Source organism: Martes martes (genome assembly GCF_963455335.1).
Source record: "Martes martes genome assembly, chromosome: 2".
NCBI lineage: Eukaryota > Metazoa > Chordata > Mammalia > Carnivora > Mustelidae > Martes > Martes martes.
In genome coordinates this window covers 39,130,954-39,145,796 of record NC_137889.1, presented here as the reverse complement: position 1 = coordinate 39,145,796, position 14,843 = coordinate 39,130,954, and the positions used below count along the sequence as shown (strand labels likewise).

Below are 14,843 nucleotides of genomic sequence, written 5' to 3'. Positions count from 1 at the left end.
ATCAGATGCCAGAAGAATGTCTACAAACTCCCGAGGAAAGAAAGTGTGTCCCAAGAATTTTAAGTCCAACCAAGTTATCCTTAAACTGAAATGACCGTAAGTAGACATTCCACTCAGCACTTAGGACACTTTTTGAAAAAATGTCTCACCCATGAAATCTAGCCAACCAAGACCTCAGGACTGCAGCTGCTGTTGTCAGAGGGCTGCTATGGGTCCACACAGGCTTTGTGACTACAAAACAGAACACAAAGGCTGCCACTCCCGACAAGGTGAAAATAACAGATGGCCAGCACTGGAAGAAGATATGTAGGAAAGGGAGAAAGTAGGACTGTGCTGATTTTCTCTACTTATGGTGATTTTTCAGTCAACCCCTTCTAAAGTGAGAATATGCAAGAAAAAAAATATAATAATTCCAATCTTTTCTTTATGCAAAATCTTTTTTTTCTCTTCTTTAAATTTTATAGGCATCTCAGTGGTGCCTGGGTGGCTCAGTTGGTTAAGTGTCCAACTCTTGGTTTAGGCTCAGTTCGTGATCTCCGGGTCATGAGCTCGATACCCCCATGGAGGGCGTGGAGCCTGCTTAAGATTTTTCTCTCTCACTCTCCCTCTGCTCTCTCCTCCATTCTCTCTCTCAAAAAAAAAAAAAAAAAAAAAAGAGGTAATTTTAGAGGGATCTCTTCAGAGCTAATAATATCTCTCACAGCAGAGAAACATTTTCTTAAAGATCAGCAATTCCTTCAGATTATATCTCAGATTCTGAATTTATACTTTGGATTCGCTTCTATAAATTGAGTCAAGCAAAATGCAATTCTTTAATTAAAAACAGAATATGTAGTACATCTCATGCTGTATTAAATTATTTCTAGCTAACAAGTGTTTCTTCTATCCGCATATATGCAAATAAAAGTACCTACAACAGAGTTCAATAATGTTAAAAATGGTTAATTTGGGGAAGCAGGGCCAGGAGTGGATTTTTAAATAATTCATTACTTGTGTTCTATATTATTTAAATATCTCATAATAGCTATATATCACTTTTACAAACTAAAAATCCATTTTTTAAAGATTTTTATTTATTATTTATTTGACAGCGAGACGGAGAGAGAGGGACTACAAATAGGGGGAGTGGAAGAGGGAGAAGCAGACTTCCTGCCAAGGAGGGAGCCTGATGTACGACTTGATCCCAGAACCCTGGGATCAAGACCTGAGGCAGATGCTTAAGGACTGAGCCACCCAGGTGCCCCCAAACCATGTTCAAATTATAACAGCCACAAAAATTTTTTGTTGAATTTTTAAACAAAACATCAAACACATGGTAACTACACAAAAATTTATAAAACAGAATTCAAGGGAAGAAAACAAGTCACTCATAATGCCATCTTCAGTTCCAGCCAGAGTTAATAATCTGCTAATCTTATGATAGAACGGATTTCATAAAGACGTTAAATATTAATAAACAGCTCCTTATATTTCTCTAATACTTTAATGTTTGTATTACTTCTATTTAAATATTTAACTGACCAGCGTTTACATACCAGAGTTTTGGTATGCAATAAGAATTAAATATTTTCTGCAATATTTGATTAGTTGTCCTAAAGCCATATACTGAACAATCCGTTCTCTGCTAGCTGATTTGAAATGGCACCTATGCTAAGTTCTGACACAGAATCAAATACTCTCAGGTTTGAGTAGCCTTCCTTATCTCATTTTTTTCAGAGACCCAACACATTCAGAAACCCCTAGAGGACAGAGCAAACTCCCCACTCAGCTTCCTCTGCCCTGGGAAGCCTTTCTCATGGCCCGCTGCCCCTTGTCTCTGTTTCTGCTGCAGCTCCTAGCTCCGTTTGAGTGGCTTCTGGTCCTCATGAAGTACGCACCAGGAACTCATCTCCTTATCCCAGCATCTGGTCGAGTGTCTAGCGCACACAGGCCTTCCAAATATCCTACCCAAGCCCTAAGCCTTCCCACCCACCTGCTCCTGCCTCTGTGCCACAGCGGGCATTTTATTTGTTTTTAAAACATTAACTAGAATTACAACTCATTTCCCCATCTCAAGTCTGGACTGGCAAGCTAGTCATTTTACCTTTTTCAACAATATTTCCCTCCTAGTTTCAGTCCTGCCGTTAAATACTTGCAATCCTCGTGACACGAAGGCCGGAGCCCATCCTATATAACCAAGGGAATCCTGCGGCTCCGGGCCCAGAGTCCTACACAGAGAATGGGGCAGACGTGGCTTTAGTGTGAATGCCGCCTCGCTAAGCCCAGCACGCTCCGTGATGGGCCTTCAGGACGGGCAGCTGCAGATCTCGGGGCCCTTCACCTGGCACGCTCTGGGCAGCTTCCCAGCCAGGGAAATTTATTATCAACTCATCCTAGAAATGGGCACACCAGCCACCAGAAGAAATGACTGGACTTAATGTCCAGCACCAACCACGGGTTTAGTCCTTCTCGGGAAATCATGCTGAATCAACCGGCAGCCCTCTGACGTCCCAGTGAGAAGGCAGGCGGCACAGAAACACCGAAGGAAGGCTGCCAGAAGCGAAGCTCCACATTCACTTCACTACTGGAGCCAGAGGGCACTGACAACACTCAGGGGATGGGGCCCACGGGGTCTCTACAAATTGGGAACAGATGACAAGATCGGCCCACGTCCCTCTGCATGGTGGCACTACTAAAGGCATAACTCCTGAACCTGGAAAAGAAAGACAGTGGGCCTTGTGACAGCTGTCTTGAAAGATCTGAAAGGCTCTGATATCTAAGAGGAAATGGATTTGTTCAACCACTTCCTCAGAGACTAGACTAGACCCGCTGGGTAGAAATCACAGGGAGGCAGATGGCAGGTCCAAATAACGGCGAACTTCCTACCGGGAGCTGCTCAGCTCAGAACAGCCTGCCCAGGGATGGAGGTGCATACACGTACATACGCACATGTGCATACACACACAGACACACATGCTGCACAGAGAACCAAATGGTGGGGATGCTCTGGAGGCATTCTGAACTAAGGGAGGACTCGACCAGATGACCTCCAAAGGCCTCTTTTAAGACTATGGGATTCTGACCATAAAACTTATTTAGATAAGGGTTAGCCTTCAAATGTAAAAATTTTTAAAAGACTGCATTCATTATCGAGAATTTTGAGAAGTATCAACCACACCCTTACACTGAAGATTACTGGCTTTTAATAATGTGAATTTAATGATAAAAGATTAAAAGTAAGTTGGAGGGGCACCTGGGTGGCTCAGTAGGTGAAAGGTCTGGCTCTTGAATGATCTCAGGGTTGTGAGATGGAGCTGCATTGGGCTCCCCCCGGACATGGAGCCTGCTTAAGATTCTCTCTTCCTCTCCCTCTGCCCCTCCCCCCACTCTCTCCCTAAAAAAATAAATAAACGAATAAAAATAAGTTTGAGGGGCGTCTGGGTGACTCAGTCAGTTAAGTGTCTGTCTTCAGCTCAGGACCCAGCTCTGCATTGGGTCCCCTAATCAGCAGGAAGTCTGCTCCTTCTCCATCTCCCTCTGCCCCTCCCCCCGTTCATGCTCACTCCCCCTCTCTCAAATAAATAAAATCTTTAAAAAAATTAATAAATAAAAATAAGTTTATTTATTTATAAGATATTCCAAGAATTATCATTAGACACATACAACTTTCATCTATCCAGTAAGCTGGCTGCGAAAGTTAGCTAATACAGGTGAACCAATATATAAATGTTAGCCATGATAGCTTATAAGAACCAACACTGCACAATAAAGAGCTTCAAGACACGTATGTAAAAACTACATTACTGCCTCTAAAAACCAATCCCCGCTTACTCTTCTTGAGTAGCTACAAAAGTGAGTGCTTGGAAACTTCTGGGTATAATTCTAAATTTAATCTCTGAGGAGATATAGATTAGAATTAAAAAATAGATTCTGATTCAGTCCATCCCGGGCACTGCAGGTCCCCGTCCTTCGAGTGTGTGGTAGAAGCCTCACTCCACTGATGAGACAGCATGGCCCGTGTCGTCCCCAGACCTGAGCCCAGACTCAAGCTAGACCTGGACACAGGAGGCATTAGACCATCTCTGCAGGTCCTGATGAAAAGCCACCCCTCAGAATTTCCCCTTCCGAAGGTAAACCTGCTTGCCTGGCAGTTTTCTAATTGCTTTAGGGAAAGGCAAATGCAAATGGTAAACTTGACATGAAGAAAACAGCTGAACAAGAAAAGAAAGGGGCCTTTGTACTTGGCCTGGGGAAATGAGGGAGATGATGGGAAATGATACCAGTATTTTAAAGCACGCCCCACAGAGGAAGGTAAACATGTACAAACAAACCAACCTGAAATTCTGCATGAACTGCCGGAACTTGTCTACCCGCTTCGCCAGTGGCACGATAACGTTGATGAGTGCATTGGCCATGTTGAGCTTTTCTTGTTTTACTTTCATGATGGGGCCAAACGGTCGAAACAAGACGAGTCGTCTGAATTCGTGCTTCTGCTCCCCTTTGAACGTGAGCTCATACAGAGTGCCTTTATCCTTCTCTGTGCGGTAGATCCCTGTCAATGGAGACACAGAGACAGTGTTAAAAATTAATTGTGGCTGCTGAATATTTTTTTAATACCTGAGATCTAGCACAAAATGCCTTTTAAAACATTAAGATTAAATCTCTACATGTAATAAGTATTAGAAAACCCAAATGCTCCCACATTTAAAATCCTCAAAGAAATCAAAATACCATCAATTTAAAAATCATGTTTTGAAGACGTCCTATAAACACAGAGAGAAGTCTGTAATGTTGGATACAAAACTGTATTTATACTGTACATAGGCATTCAAAAAAGGACAGTAAGGAAATATGCCAAAATAAAATTGGCTACGATGAGGACTGGGGTTGTGCAGTTTTGTTTCTTTTTTTCTTTTCTGTTGTTATCCACACTTTCTGCAATACGATTAGATGAATACTATAGTTACTGTACTCACTTGATTGTAAAAGAATGTTAAAATTATCTCTTAGAAATTACAGCTATTTCAGAAGGACTGATCATAGCGACCCATTCGGGGAATTTCAGGGTGGCCCTCTGGAAGCTTCTGGAAGCGTTAAAGGGCACAACACATAAAATATCCAGCACAGTGGCAGGTGCACGTCTTCTTTAATTCCATATTGTCCTTCCTACCTCTGAGAAGCAGCACAGCTCAGGAATCCTGAGCCAGACTACCTGGGATATCTATTTAAGGCCCCCCAGACTGTGTTCTACCACACGTCACCGGTACTGAAACGCCACAGTCACGCCTGTCAGGTTGAAGCTGTGACCTGCCAACTCTCAGGATGAGCCTCCCAAGGGCCCAACCCGGCAGAAATTTTCTATCAAATAAGCAAACAATTCCCAGTGCCTAGGTTCCCACTGCCTTCTCGACATTGCTGGTATTGTAGGTGTTTTTTGCTACAGTCCAAAAAACTCCTGGAAGAATCCAACAAATCTCCAGACAAGCTCCTTCATCTTTTACCTCTGACTCACCATGTTTTCTATCACAGCCCTCTTCCCCCTCCTGATCCCCACGTTAGCTGGGAAGCACCCCTGTCTTGGAGTCGCTTTAAAAGTGCATCTCCAGGGAAGTGGCCGCCCACGGGAGGTACAGTTCTCAAGGGCCCTGATACACGGCTCTCCTCTCCTCCTCACTCCCTCTGCTTCTGCGGGCACTCCAGGTCTCCCTCACAAACACCGCCAGGCTCTCTGCTCCGCTCTGCACCATATAGGACCATTTCATGCTCACAGCCTACTTCACTGCCTCTCTGATCCTCTTCAAAGTTTGGATCTCCTTCAGGAGCCCGAGAGAGGAGTCTGGTACTGTGGATTCACAAGCAGTCTCGTTCCTCACAGCTGTCCCAAGGGCCTGGCTCAAGAATTGAACTGCGCAATCCACTGGCAGCCAGCACAGTGATTTAAGGCCTCAAGCTCATAGTGACAAGGCCTGAGGTCTCTTCTGAAGCCTCCGTCGATCCCTGGGGTAACTACTGCTCAGCAGCCCTCAGAGTCACGGAAGCTGAGAAAGGTTGTGCTGAGTTCACATTGAAACAGAATTCAGAGTCCCTGCGGGGGCCATTCATGGAAGAAAGAAGAAGGTTCACATCTTAGGAAGCTCAAAGGACTTCTTTGAAAATGGGAAGTGGTTCCCTTCGAAGTCTGTTAGTTCTTTCGGGCAATTAGTACTCACTGAGGAAAGAGGCTCTGGGCCACCTCTCACACTGTCTGCAGCAGCTGGGGACACCATCAACTTCCAGGGTCCAAATAAGGCTGGACGAGGGAGGAAAGAGTCACTTCTGCTAACAGAGGCCACACAGCGGAGAGCGGCCTGCCAGGGCCTGGTGGCTGGGCCTCGTCAAGCTCCTGGTGTCTGGTGTCAGCAAGCAAACCTTCTCCACACAGCAGTCAATGTGGGAAAGGCTGCTGACAGTTTCATGTGCAGATAAAAACATATATAGGCTGGACAGTGTTTTTTAAACTGAGTTATTTTCTTTCTCAGCACCAGGCTAAGAATCATTAACTTTAAAAAATCTGAATCCACAGATTTGAAAATATAGGTAGAAAGATACGCGAACATATCTGAAGAGATGGGCATCTACTCAGAGAAAGCCCAGGGAATGTGAGAATTCTTATCACGGTGATCCTCACAAGCACGCAGAGGAGCTGCCTCTGTGGTCAGCCCACCAGGACAGGCGGCAGCTGTGGTCGTGGTCTCCAGTCATGGCATCACTCCCTGCGGAGGCCACCGCGCCCAGGCCGAGCTTGCACACCACAATTTCGGCTGCTTTCTCACCATCTTCCACATCCCATGCCTCGAAATAGTTACTGCATCAACATTTTAGCATATTTCCCCATACTCTACCTAATTAAGTTAATTATGTCCTATAAATCTGATTTAGATCTCTTAATTCCACTTCAAGTGAGTTATTTAAAACTCTCTTGCAACCTGTGTCCACTGAAACCCACACCCAGCCATCCACCCACCACACCCGCAGGCACGCCCTCCCACACCTACACACTGGCACTCTTGGTCTGCTTGTAACACAAAGGATGACACCTCCGCGGATCCCTGTGCCTCCTGGAAATCTTCAGTGGTGGAAACACAAAGAGCCTGAGAGAAAGGGGGTAGGCAGAAGCCTTCTGAGAAAGAAATGGCCTTTCAGCCAATGCTGGCATGCACACCAGCAAATGTAAACCAGCTTTACATGGGATAACATCATTTTTAGGCATTATGTAAATTAAAGATCAAAATTAAAACTTTGGAGCTAGCTTAGATTTTGGGTTAGATACCCTAACTGCCCTCTTTCTCTCCTTTGACACTTTGAGTTTGGTGTTTCTACTTCCTGTGCAAGCATCCTAGGGTACCTTATGCTAACTCTAGGATGACCCACTAGGTGGGGACACCCCCAGGGAGCCAAGATACAGCTCCACGGTCTGCTACAAATGTCTGTTCCTTCACCAGGCGAGGAACCAGACACAGGGCCCCCTCTCTACATCTTGTCATCCACAGAGGACCTCAGAAATCAAGATGCCAAATTTCAAGGAGGTACCACTCCTTACCCTCACACTCTTACTTACCCTCACTCAATATGAGTGTGCACAGGTTGTGGCCAATGCTGCCTGCTGATCGCCAAAGTGTCTCCACTATCATCTCTGCCTTTCCACATAAAGCCTAAGTCCGGTCTCTCAGCAGGATAACTACAACCCTCTGCTAATCCACGTCCCACTTTCAAGGCCCAATCCATCCTGCAAAGGATATCCTTTGGCCCTTCACCTTCCAACAGCACCATTCTAATCCTGCTTTTCCCTCACCAGCTCCTTAGCATCTAGAGAATAAAGTACCAACACACCACGGCCAGGCCTTCAAGACTCTCCATACTATGGCCTCAATCTATTATCCTAACTGTAGGCCTTGCCCCTGCCTCATAAGAAAGATGGGCTCCAGTCAAGTTTCTTCATAATGTGCATATACAACTACTCCTCTTTCTCTTGGAGAAACTGGAAACTTCCTGCAATGCGGCGGGAGTGTGGTATGGAAAATGGTTTGGCAATTTTTCAAAAAGTTAACCATAGAGTTATCACATGATCTAGCAGTTCTTCCTCTGGGTATGTACCCAAAAGAAATGAGAACAGAGACTCAATCAGATACTTGTACACACATGTTCATACCCACATTGTTTATAATGCCAAAAGATGGCAACAACCCAAAACTCCAACAAAGGATGAATGGATGAAACATGGTAGATGCATACAATGGATTATTACTCAGCCTTGAAAAGGAAGGAAATTCTGACACATGCCACAACAGGAATGAATCTTAAAGACGTGTGCCATGTGAAATAAGCCAGACACAAAAGGACAAAGACTATGTGGTTGCTAGACTAGTCAAATTCCTAAAGACCAAAAGTAGACCACTGACCCCAGATATGGTTACCTAGGGTCGGGGGAGCAGGGAATGGGGAGTTGGTATTTAATGGGCACAGAGTTTCAGTCTGACATGATGAAAAAGTTCTAGAAATGGGTAGTGTAATGGTTACACAGCAGTGTGAATTGGGTTAATGTCACTGAATTGTACTTAAAAAAATAGTTAAAATGGTAAAATTTATGCTACATATACTTTACCACAATAACTGGTCTCCTCTGAAGAGGCCTTGAACTTTCTCAAGACACACTTCCCTACCAGTCTACCTTTTGTCCCTTCCAAAGCTGATCTTCTCCTCTGGGAAGATTCCCAAGATGTTCATAACCCAAAGTTGGCCATTCAATCCTCCGGACACTGATTTTCAGAGATTTTAAACTTTTCTTTGCTGAACTACCTTTTCAGCTTGTACGGACTTAGGAGATCATCTAGTCCAGCCTTGTCATTTTACAGGTGACACACTGAGTCACAGGACAGTTGTGATATGCCTATGTTCACGAAACTCTTTTTTTTTCTCTCTTTTTAAAAGACTATTTATTTATTAGAGAGAGAGAGAGAGAGCAGGAGAGGAGAGAGGTCAGTGGGAGAAGCAGACTCCCTGCCGAGCAGGGAGCCTGATGTGGGACTCCATCCCAGGACTTCAGGATCATGACCTGAGCCAAAGACAGTCACTTAACCAACTGAGCCACCTTGGTGCCCCCACAAAACTCTTTAATGACTGACTGGAACATACCCTGTGCAAGGGTTTACTCCCTAGGAGTCACTTCTCATACGCAACATGAACTGCTCAGAGCAGGGCAAAGATGCAGAAGCATGAAAAACAGAAGTCAGAATAAACAACAGAAAGTCTGTCATAAAAACCAGTTTGGCTCATTTACCCACGGATAGTCTTCACACCCACCCTTAGAACCTTTCTTTTACACTGACACACAATTGTAACAGTTATTAAATAACAATCCCCTAAATGCAGAGTAGTGTCTCCACTATCACCTCTGCCTTTCCACATAAAGCTAGGTCCAGTCTCTCAGCAGGATAACTACAATCCTCTGCCAATCCACGTCCCACTTCCAAGGCCCAATCCATCCTGCAAAGGATATCCTTTGGCCCTTCACCTTCCAACAGCACCACTCTAATCCTGCAGTGCATTCAAAGTAGTAAATTTTAAGAGGGGATTTTCATGAAAAAAATTTCTAACCACAAAAAAAAAAAAGAGTATATGGGAAAAGAGAAATCTAGAACAGGCAGAAATGTTGGCAGAGGTACATAGTGGCCTTCTGACAGCAGGGTGAGAAGCAGAACATGGTTTGCTTTTAACTTAAATGTCTGAGACACTGACTATAAAAACACTCTACCCATGTAAATCACCTTTGAAGACATCACTGTAAGAGCACAGCCCCCTTACTCTGTTCAAGAAGAGAAACAGAGACACCTGAGAAAGATTTTACTCCCAACAGTAATTTTTAACTATTTTGGTGCTTCATTGGTTTTCAGTTAGAAAACCCTGCTCAGAAGGAATATCTCACTCCCAGACCCTGTGAGATAAATGAGACATTATTACAGTGCCACCTGTTGTCAGCTCTGTTTTCTCAGGGAAAATGGTAGACATCTGAGAAAGAGGCACTCCTGAGACTTCCATGAATCCAGATGTTGAAGAATTGCCAGATGCTCATGGAAGTAATTCTCGCCACAAAAAAAAAAAAAAAAAAAAAAAAAAAAAAACAATAAAAAGTAACCACTCTCAGGCTTTTCCTCAACTGCCAGGGTAGGGAAATGTCTGTACACACCTTGCTTTCCTCTCATCATGGTGCGTCAGCCCCTAGCAACTTCTGGACATGTTTATCACTGTTTTCAACCTTCACCCAACATTTCTTTTGTTTGATAAGAAATGGTTGCCCTGACCAGTTTCCTTGCTGAAACAATTCATGAATTGCCTTTACTTACTTCTATTTATTGCATTTTGTGTGTATCTGTTCTTGTTACATACCCATGCAGACAACTTTATCACCTTAATCCATCAGAAATTTCTAAGACCTTCACTTTACTTAGAGCTCGTCCTTATTTCATCACTACTATTAACAGTTGACTTACTTTTCAGAGGCATTACCTACCCCCCCAGGCATTACCTACCCCCCCCCCCACACACACACACAAACAAAACTACAACCCACCTATCACTTCAGGAAGGCTGTCAGGTACTTGACAATAAAGGAAAAGCTAAGCCACATTGTGATTCTAGCACAACAGTGAGCTGGGATCCTCACACTTCGTATTCATGTGACACAGTTACTCTCATGCTCAATGACTTTTGTTATGGGTTATTATTTACTGCGGATTGTGTTTTATATTAGAAATGCAAAAATAAATATAATAAAATCACTGTGTTCTCAGAGAGAAAGGTAGATAGGTAAGCAACATGGGCATAAACACATGATAAGCCCCTAAGAGAGTATGCCTGAGCTGTGAGGGAACAGGGAGGAGGGAGGCTTCTACCTAGAGGAGGGTATAAACAATTTGATTGAAGGTTTTTCACCAGAACTGAACACTGAGTGGGTGTTTGCCAAGACTGCAGAATCAGAGAGGGCATGCTATGGAAAGACAGCAGCATAAGCTAAGATACTGGCGGGGTGGGGTAGGGGATAAAAACCACGATGTTGTGTTTGGCAAACTTGAGGCGATTCAGGGAAGCTGGGGGTACCAAAGCCAGGTCTGAGACAGAGACGGGAGAGGAAGCTGGAGAGTCAGGAAGGGCACACCATGCTGGCCCATTAGATCATCCTCACGGGAGCAAACACTGACCCGGAGCTCAGGGGAGTGCGGTAGGCGGTTCACAGGGGAGCCGGGAGACATGTCAGTGCCACCATCTCCCAGTGGCGGGAGCATGGAGGGACCACGGGATTCAGATCTGACTGCAATGAGGAGAGAACTACGATGATTCAGCAGGAAAGGACAAAGGCCTAAACCGTGACAGCACCCGTGGAGAGGGCGAGAAGCAGAAAGAACTCAAGAAAACGTGGTTAGGAAATGGGACAGCAGGTGGTGGAGAGGGAGAAACATAGTGTGACTCTAGTCACAGGTGAGGAAAGGGTTTGTTTGTTTGTTTTTGAATATTACTTTATTTTAGGTCTTCTTATCTTACAGAATGGATCCAACACTTACTCTTCTTTTTAAAAATGCCTGAGGAACTTTGATAGCTCACATCCCAAGCAATTTCAATGGTTTTTTTAATACCACAAGGATTTATTTTCTTTTTTTATTTTTTTTGTTAGTCCTTGATGCAGTGTTCAATGATTCATTAGTGAAGTCTAACACCCAGGGCTCATCACAGCACGTGCCCTCCTCAACACAGTAAGTCAAGCAGAGAAAGACAATTATCATACGGTCTCACTCGTAGGCGGAGCATAAGCAATAGCACAGAGGACCCCAGGGGAAGGGAGGGAAATCCAAAGCAGGGGAATCAGAGAGGGAGACGAACCATGAGAAACTATGGACCCCGAGAAACAATCTGGGGGTTTCAGAGAAAAGGGTTTTGAGCTAAGCACTGGATGTGCTGGTTTCCTGAGCTATATGAGGAGGATGGATGCTCAGGTGATCTCGGGCCTCCCTCTGACACACAGGGGTACGTGTCCCCAGCATGCAGAAGGTCCAAGCAGCCAGGAAGTCTGTGAGCAGAGAAGAGGGAGCCCAGGACGCAGGCCTGGGGTGTCCCAACCCTGCAGGAGCCTTGTGTGTGGATCAACAGAGGAGGCTGAGAGGACCGGAGCAAGGAGAGCAGGACCCAGAAGGCAGGAGCAGCCCGCGAGAGCCAGCGAGGGATGGCAGCCATGCCAGGTGTGACATCAAGGTTAAGTACAACAAGGACGATACTGGCCCCCTGGAGGGCAAGCAGGAGATCACTAGTGACCTGACCAGTGTGGGTTTCAGAGAAGTGTCAGGGCTGCAGGCCAGACATGAAGGATGATGACAGCTGAAGCGGCAGCACGCGGTTGAGAGAGTTGAGAATTTTCATTTCCTTGAAGTTGTCGAGTGACGGCTGCTGCCTCAGGACCTTTGCCTTTTCTCTCCCCTCTGCCTGGGATGCTTTCCCCCAGGTCTGGACATGGCTGGATCCTCTCGCCAGTGAGTCTCAGCCCAAAGCCACCTCCTCAAGAGGCCTTCTCTGGTCTCACTCCCCACCCCCACCGGCCCTATCACTCTGTCACCGCTTTCCCGTTACCCGTTTGTTTGTCTGCATCACACAATATGTGAATGTGTCTACTTACCCATCTATTCAGTACTATTTCCACCACCATGAAAACCAGAACTGTTTCTGCAACCCTAATGCACACACAGAGGAAAGGCAGGAGGGTGGGAAGGAAGGTGCTTAGTTAGAAGGGAATAAATACAACAGAGTAGCAGCCAGAGGAACTTAGACTTGACAGTGTCTCTTGAAAAAAAAAAAAAAAATGGGGTGGGGGGGTGCCTGGGTGGCTCAGTTGGTTAAGCATCTGCCCTAGGTCAGGTCATGATCCCGGGGTCCTGGGATTGAGCCCCGCATCGGGCTCGCTGCTCGGCGGGGAGCCTGCTTCCCCCCCTCCTTTTCACTCATGCTCTCTCTTACTATCTGTGTCTCTTTCAAATAAATAAATAAAATATTTTTTAAAAATAGGAAAGGGGCACCTGAGTGGCACAGCTGGTTAAGCGTCCAACTCTTGGTTTTAGCTCAGGTCATGATCTCAAGGTCATGAGATCAAGCCCCATGTCAGGCTCAGTGCCAAGTCTGCTCGAGATTCTCTCCCTCCTGCTCAGGTGCTCTCTCTCTCTCTCTCTCTCTCTCTCTCAAATAAATAAATAAATAAATAAATCTTAAAAAAATAGGAAAAAGAAACAACCTTTCATATGTCAAGAGGAAGGAACAAACAGAACCAGGCAATGAGGATGCACGGATGGAATGACAACGTGAGAACTGAGTGGGAATCACCACCCAGAAAAGACACAGTTTCGGACAAAGCAGCATCACCTGTTCTCCAAAACAGGGCAGACATAGGAGAGCGAGGGTGCCGGGGGTGCAGATTCAGGGCAAGAAGCCAAAGGAATCCATGAGAACTAAGATCTTTAACTTCTTGGTGAAGTGGGAGGAAGGTCAGGCTGAGGACGAGGGGATTAAGGGTGGATACAGTCTTTGTGAGGGGGGCTGGGGGGCTGGGGAACTGGGAGGGGGGCCAAAGAACACAGCTGGGCTGGAGATCATAAATTTGCACGGATATCTGCTTGTATGGACCTACAGTGGCTTTCCTCCAGCAGCATGAAGAGCAGGCAAAGGAGGGGAAAAGACAGTAAGTGACTGATCTAGGACCAGGCTCTGCAGGGCAAGGAGGTCAGGGCGCTGGGAAGCAAGTGACTGAAGGAATACACGACAGAGTCCAGGCTGGTGAGGGAGGCGTCAAGCCTAAGGAGAGGAAGGTCAAAGGACACAGAATGGGTCAGAGTGCAAATAAGCGATGGAAAGACCGAAGTCAGAAGTAATAACAGAAGTCCTGGGGGGAAATGGATTTCTGATGATGCGTAAGTTTAATGAAGAAGTAGGGTTCTTGCAGGAGAGGACAAGGCCCACGCTGCCCTGGAAACCGGCCGCCGCATGTCGGCTCCCTCTGTGGCCTTGAGCAGGCCAGACCACACAGTATGCCACTCGAGAGCCCCGACCTTACACACCTCGTGTACACCCTGAGCTCTTATTCTGCAAGGACTGTGGGCTTTTTTTTTTTTTTTAAGATTTTATTTATTTATTTGACAGAGAGAGAGCACAGGTAGGCAGAGAGGCAGGCAGAGAGAGGAAGGGAAGCAGGCTCCCTCCTGAGCAGAGAGCCCGATGCGGGGCTCGATCCCAGGACCCTGGGATCATGACCTGAGCCAAAGGCAGAGGCTTTAACCTACTGAGCCACCCTGGCGCCCCAAGACTATGGGCTTCTTATGAAGACGTGGTAGATCCACCTCTTCCCATAACTTCAAGAAACCAATGGTGAAAAATGACAGCCTAGATGCTTACCTGGGATAAAGGGAGTTTAAAGGGCTCAATGCAGCAGTGGGGGACAGAGCAGTGGGGAGCTGTGTAGGGATTCCAGAACAAACACCTGGGGCGGGGGCGGGGGGCGGTGGTCAGAGCGGCCACTGTGAGGAACTTCCTCTCAACACACGGTGGGATGGTACATCCAGAATGCAGCTGAAAGCAGATCACTTCAGATCCAGGGAGCAGCAAGGAGCAGGAATTACAAGGTCAAAGGGCAGGGAATGTGTGACTGTGTTGTTGTCTCTAGCCAACCGCTGTGCTTGTCTGTACAGAACAGAACAACTTAAGCAACATATTGCCCAAACAGAGGACATAACTGCAGGTGTCTCTTTCTCAAACCACACTCAGAACCTTCCTCTTAGGCTAAAACAGTCTTTCAGCAA

General features: G+C 45.8%; 1 protein-coding gene across 12 annotated transcripts in view; it reads right to left on the bottom strand.

Moving 5' to 3' along the window:
- CSGALNACT1 (chondroitin sulfate N-acetylgalactosaminyltransferase 1) overlaps nt 1-14,843 on the bottom strand; it is a 335,010-nt gene that overhangs the window by 41,901 nt on the left and 278,266 nt on the right. For all 12 annotated transcript variants that reach the window (XM_080794800.1, XM_080794795.1, XM_080794796.1 and 9 more), the window contains one exon: nt 4,315-4,531. In XM_080794800.1, the coding sequence (XP_080650926.1) occupies nt 4,315-4,531 (217 nt within the window). The remainder of the gene's footprint in view (nt 1-4,314; nt 4,532-14,843) is intronic.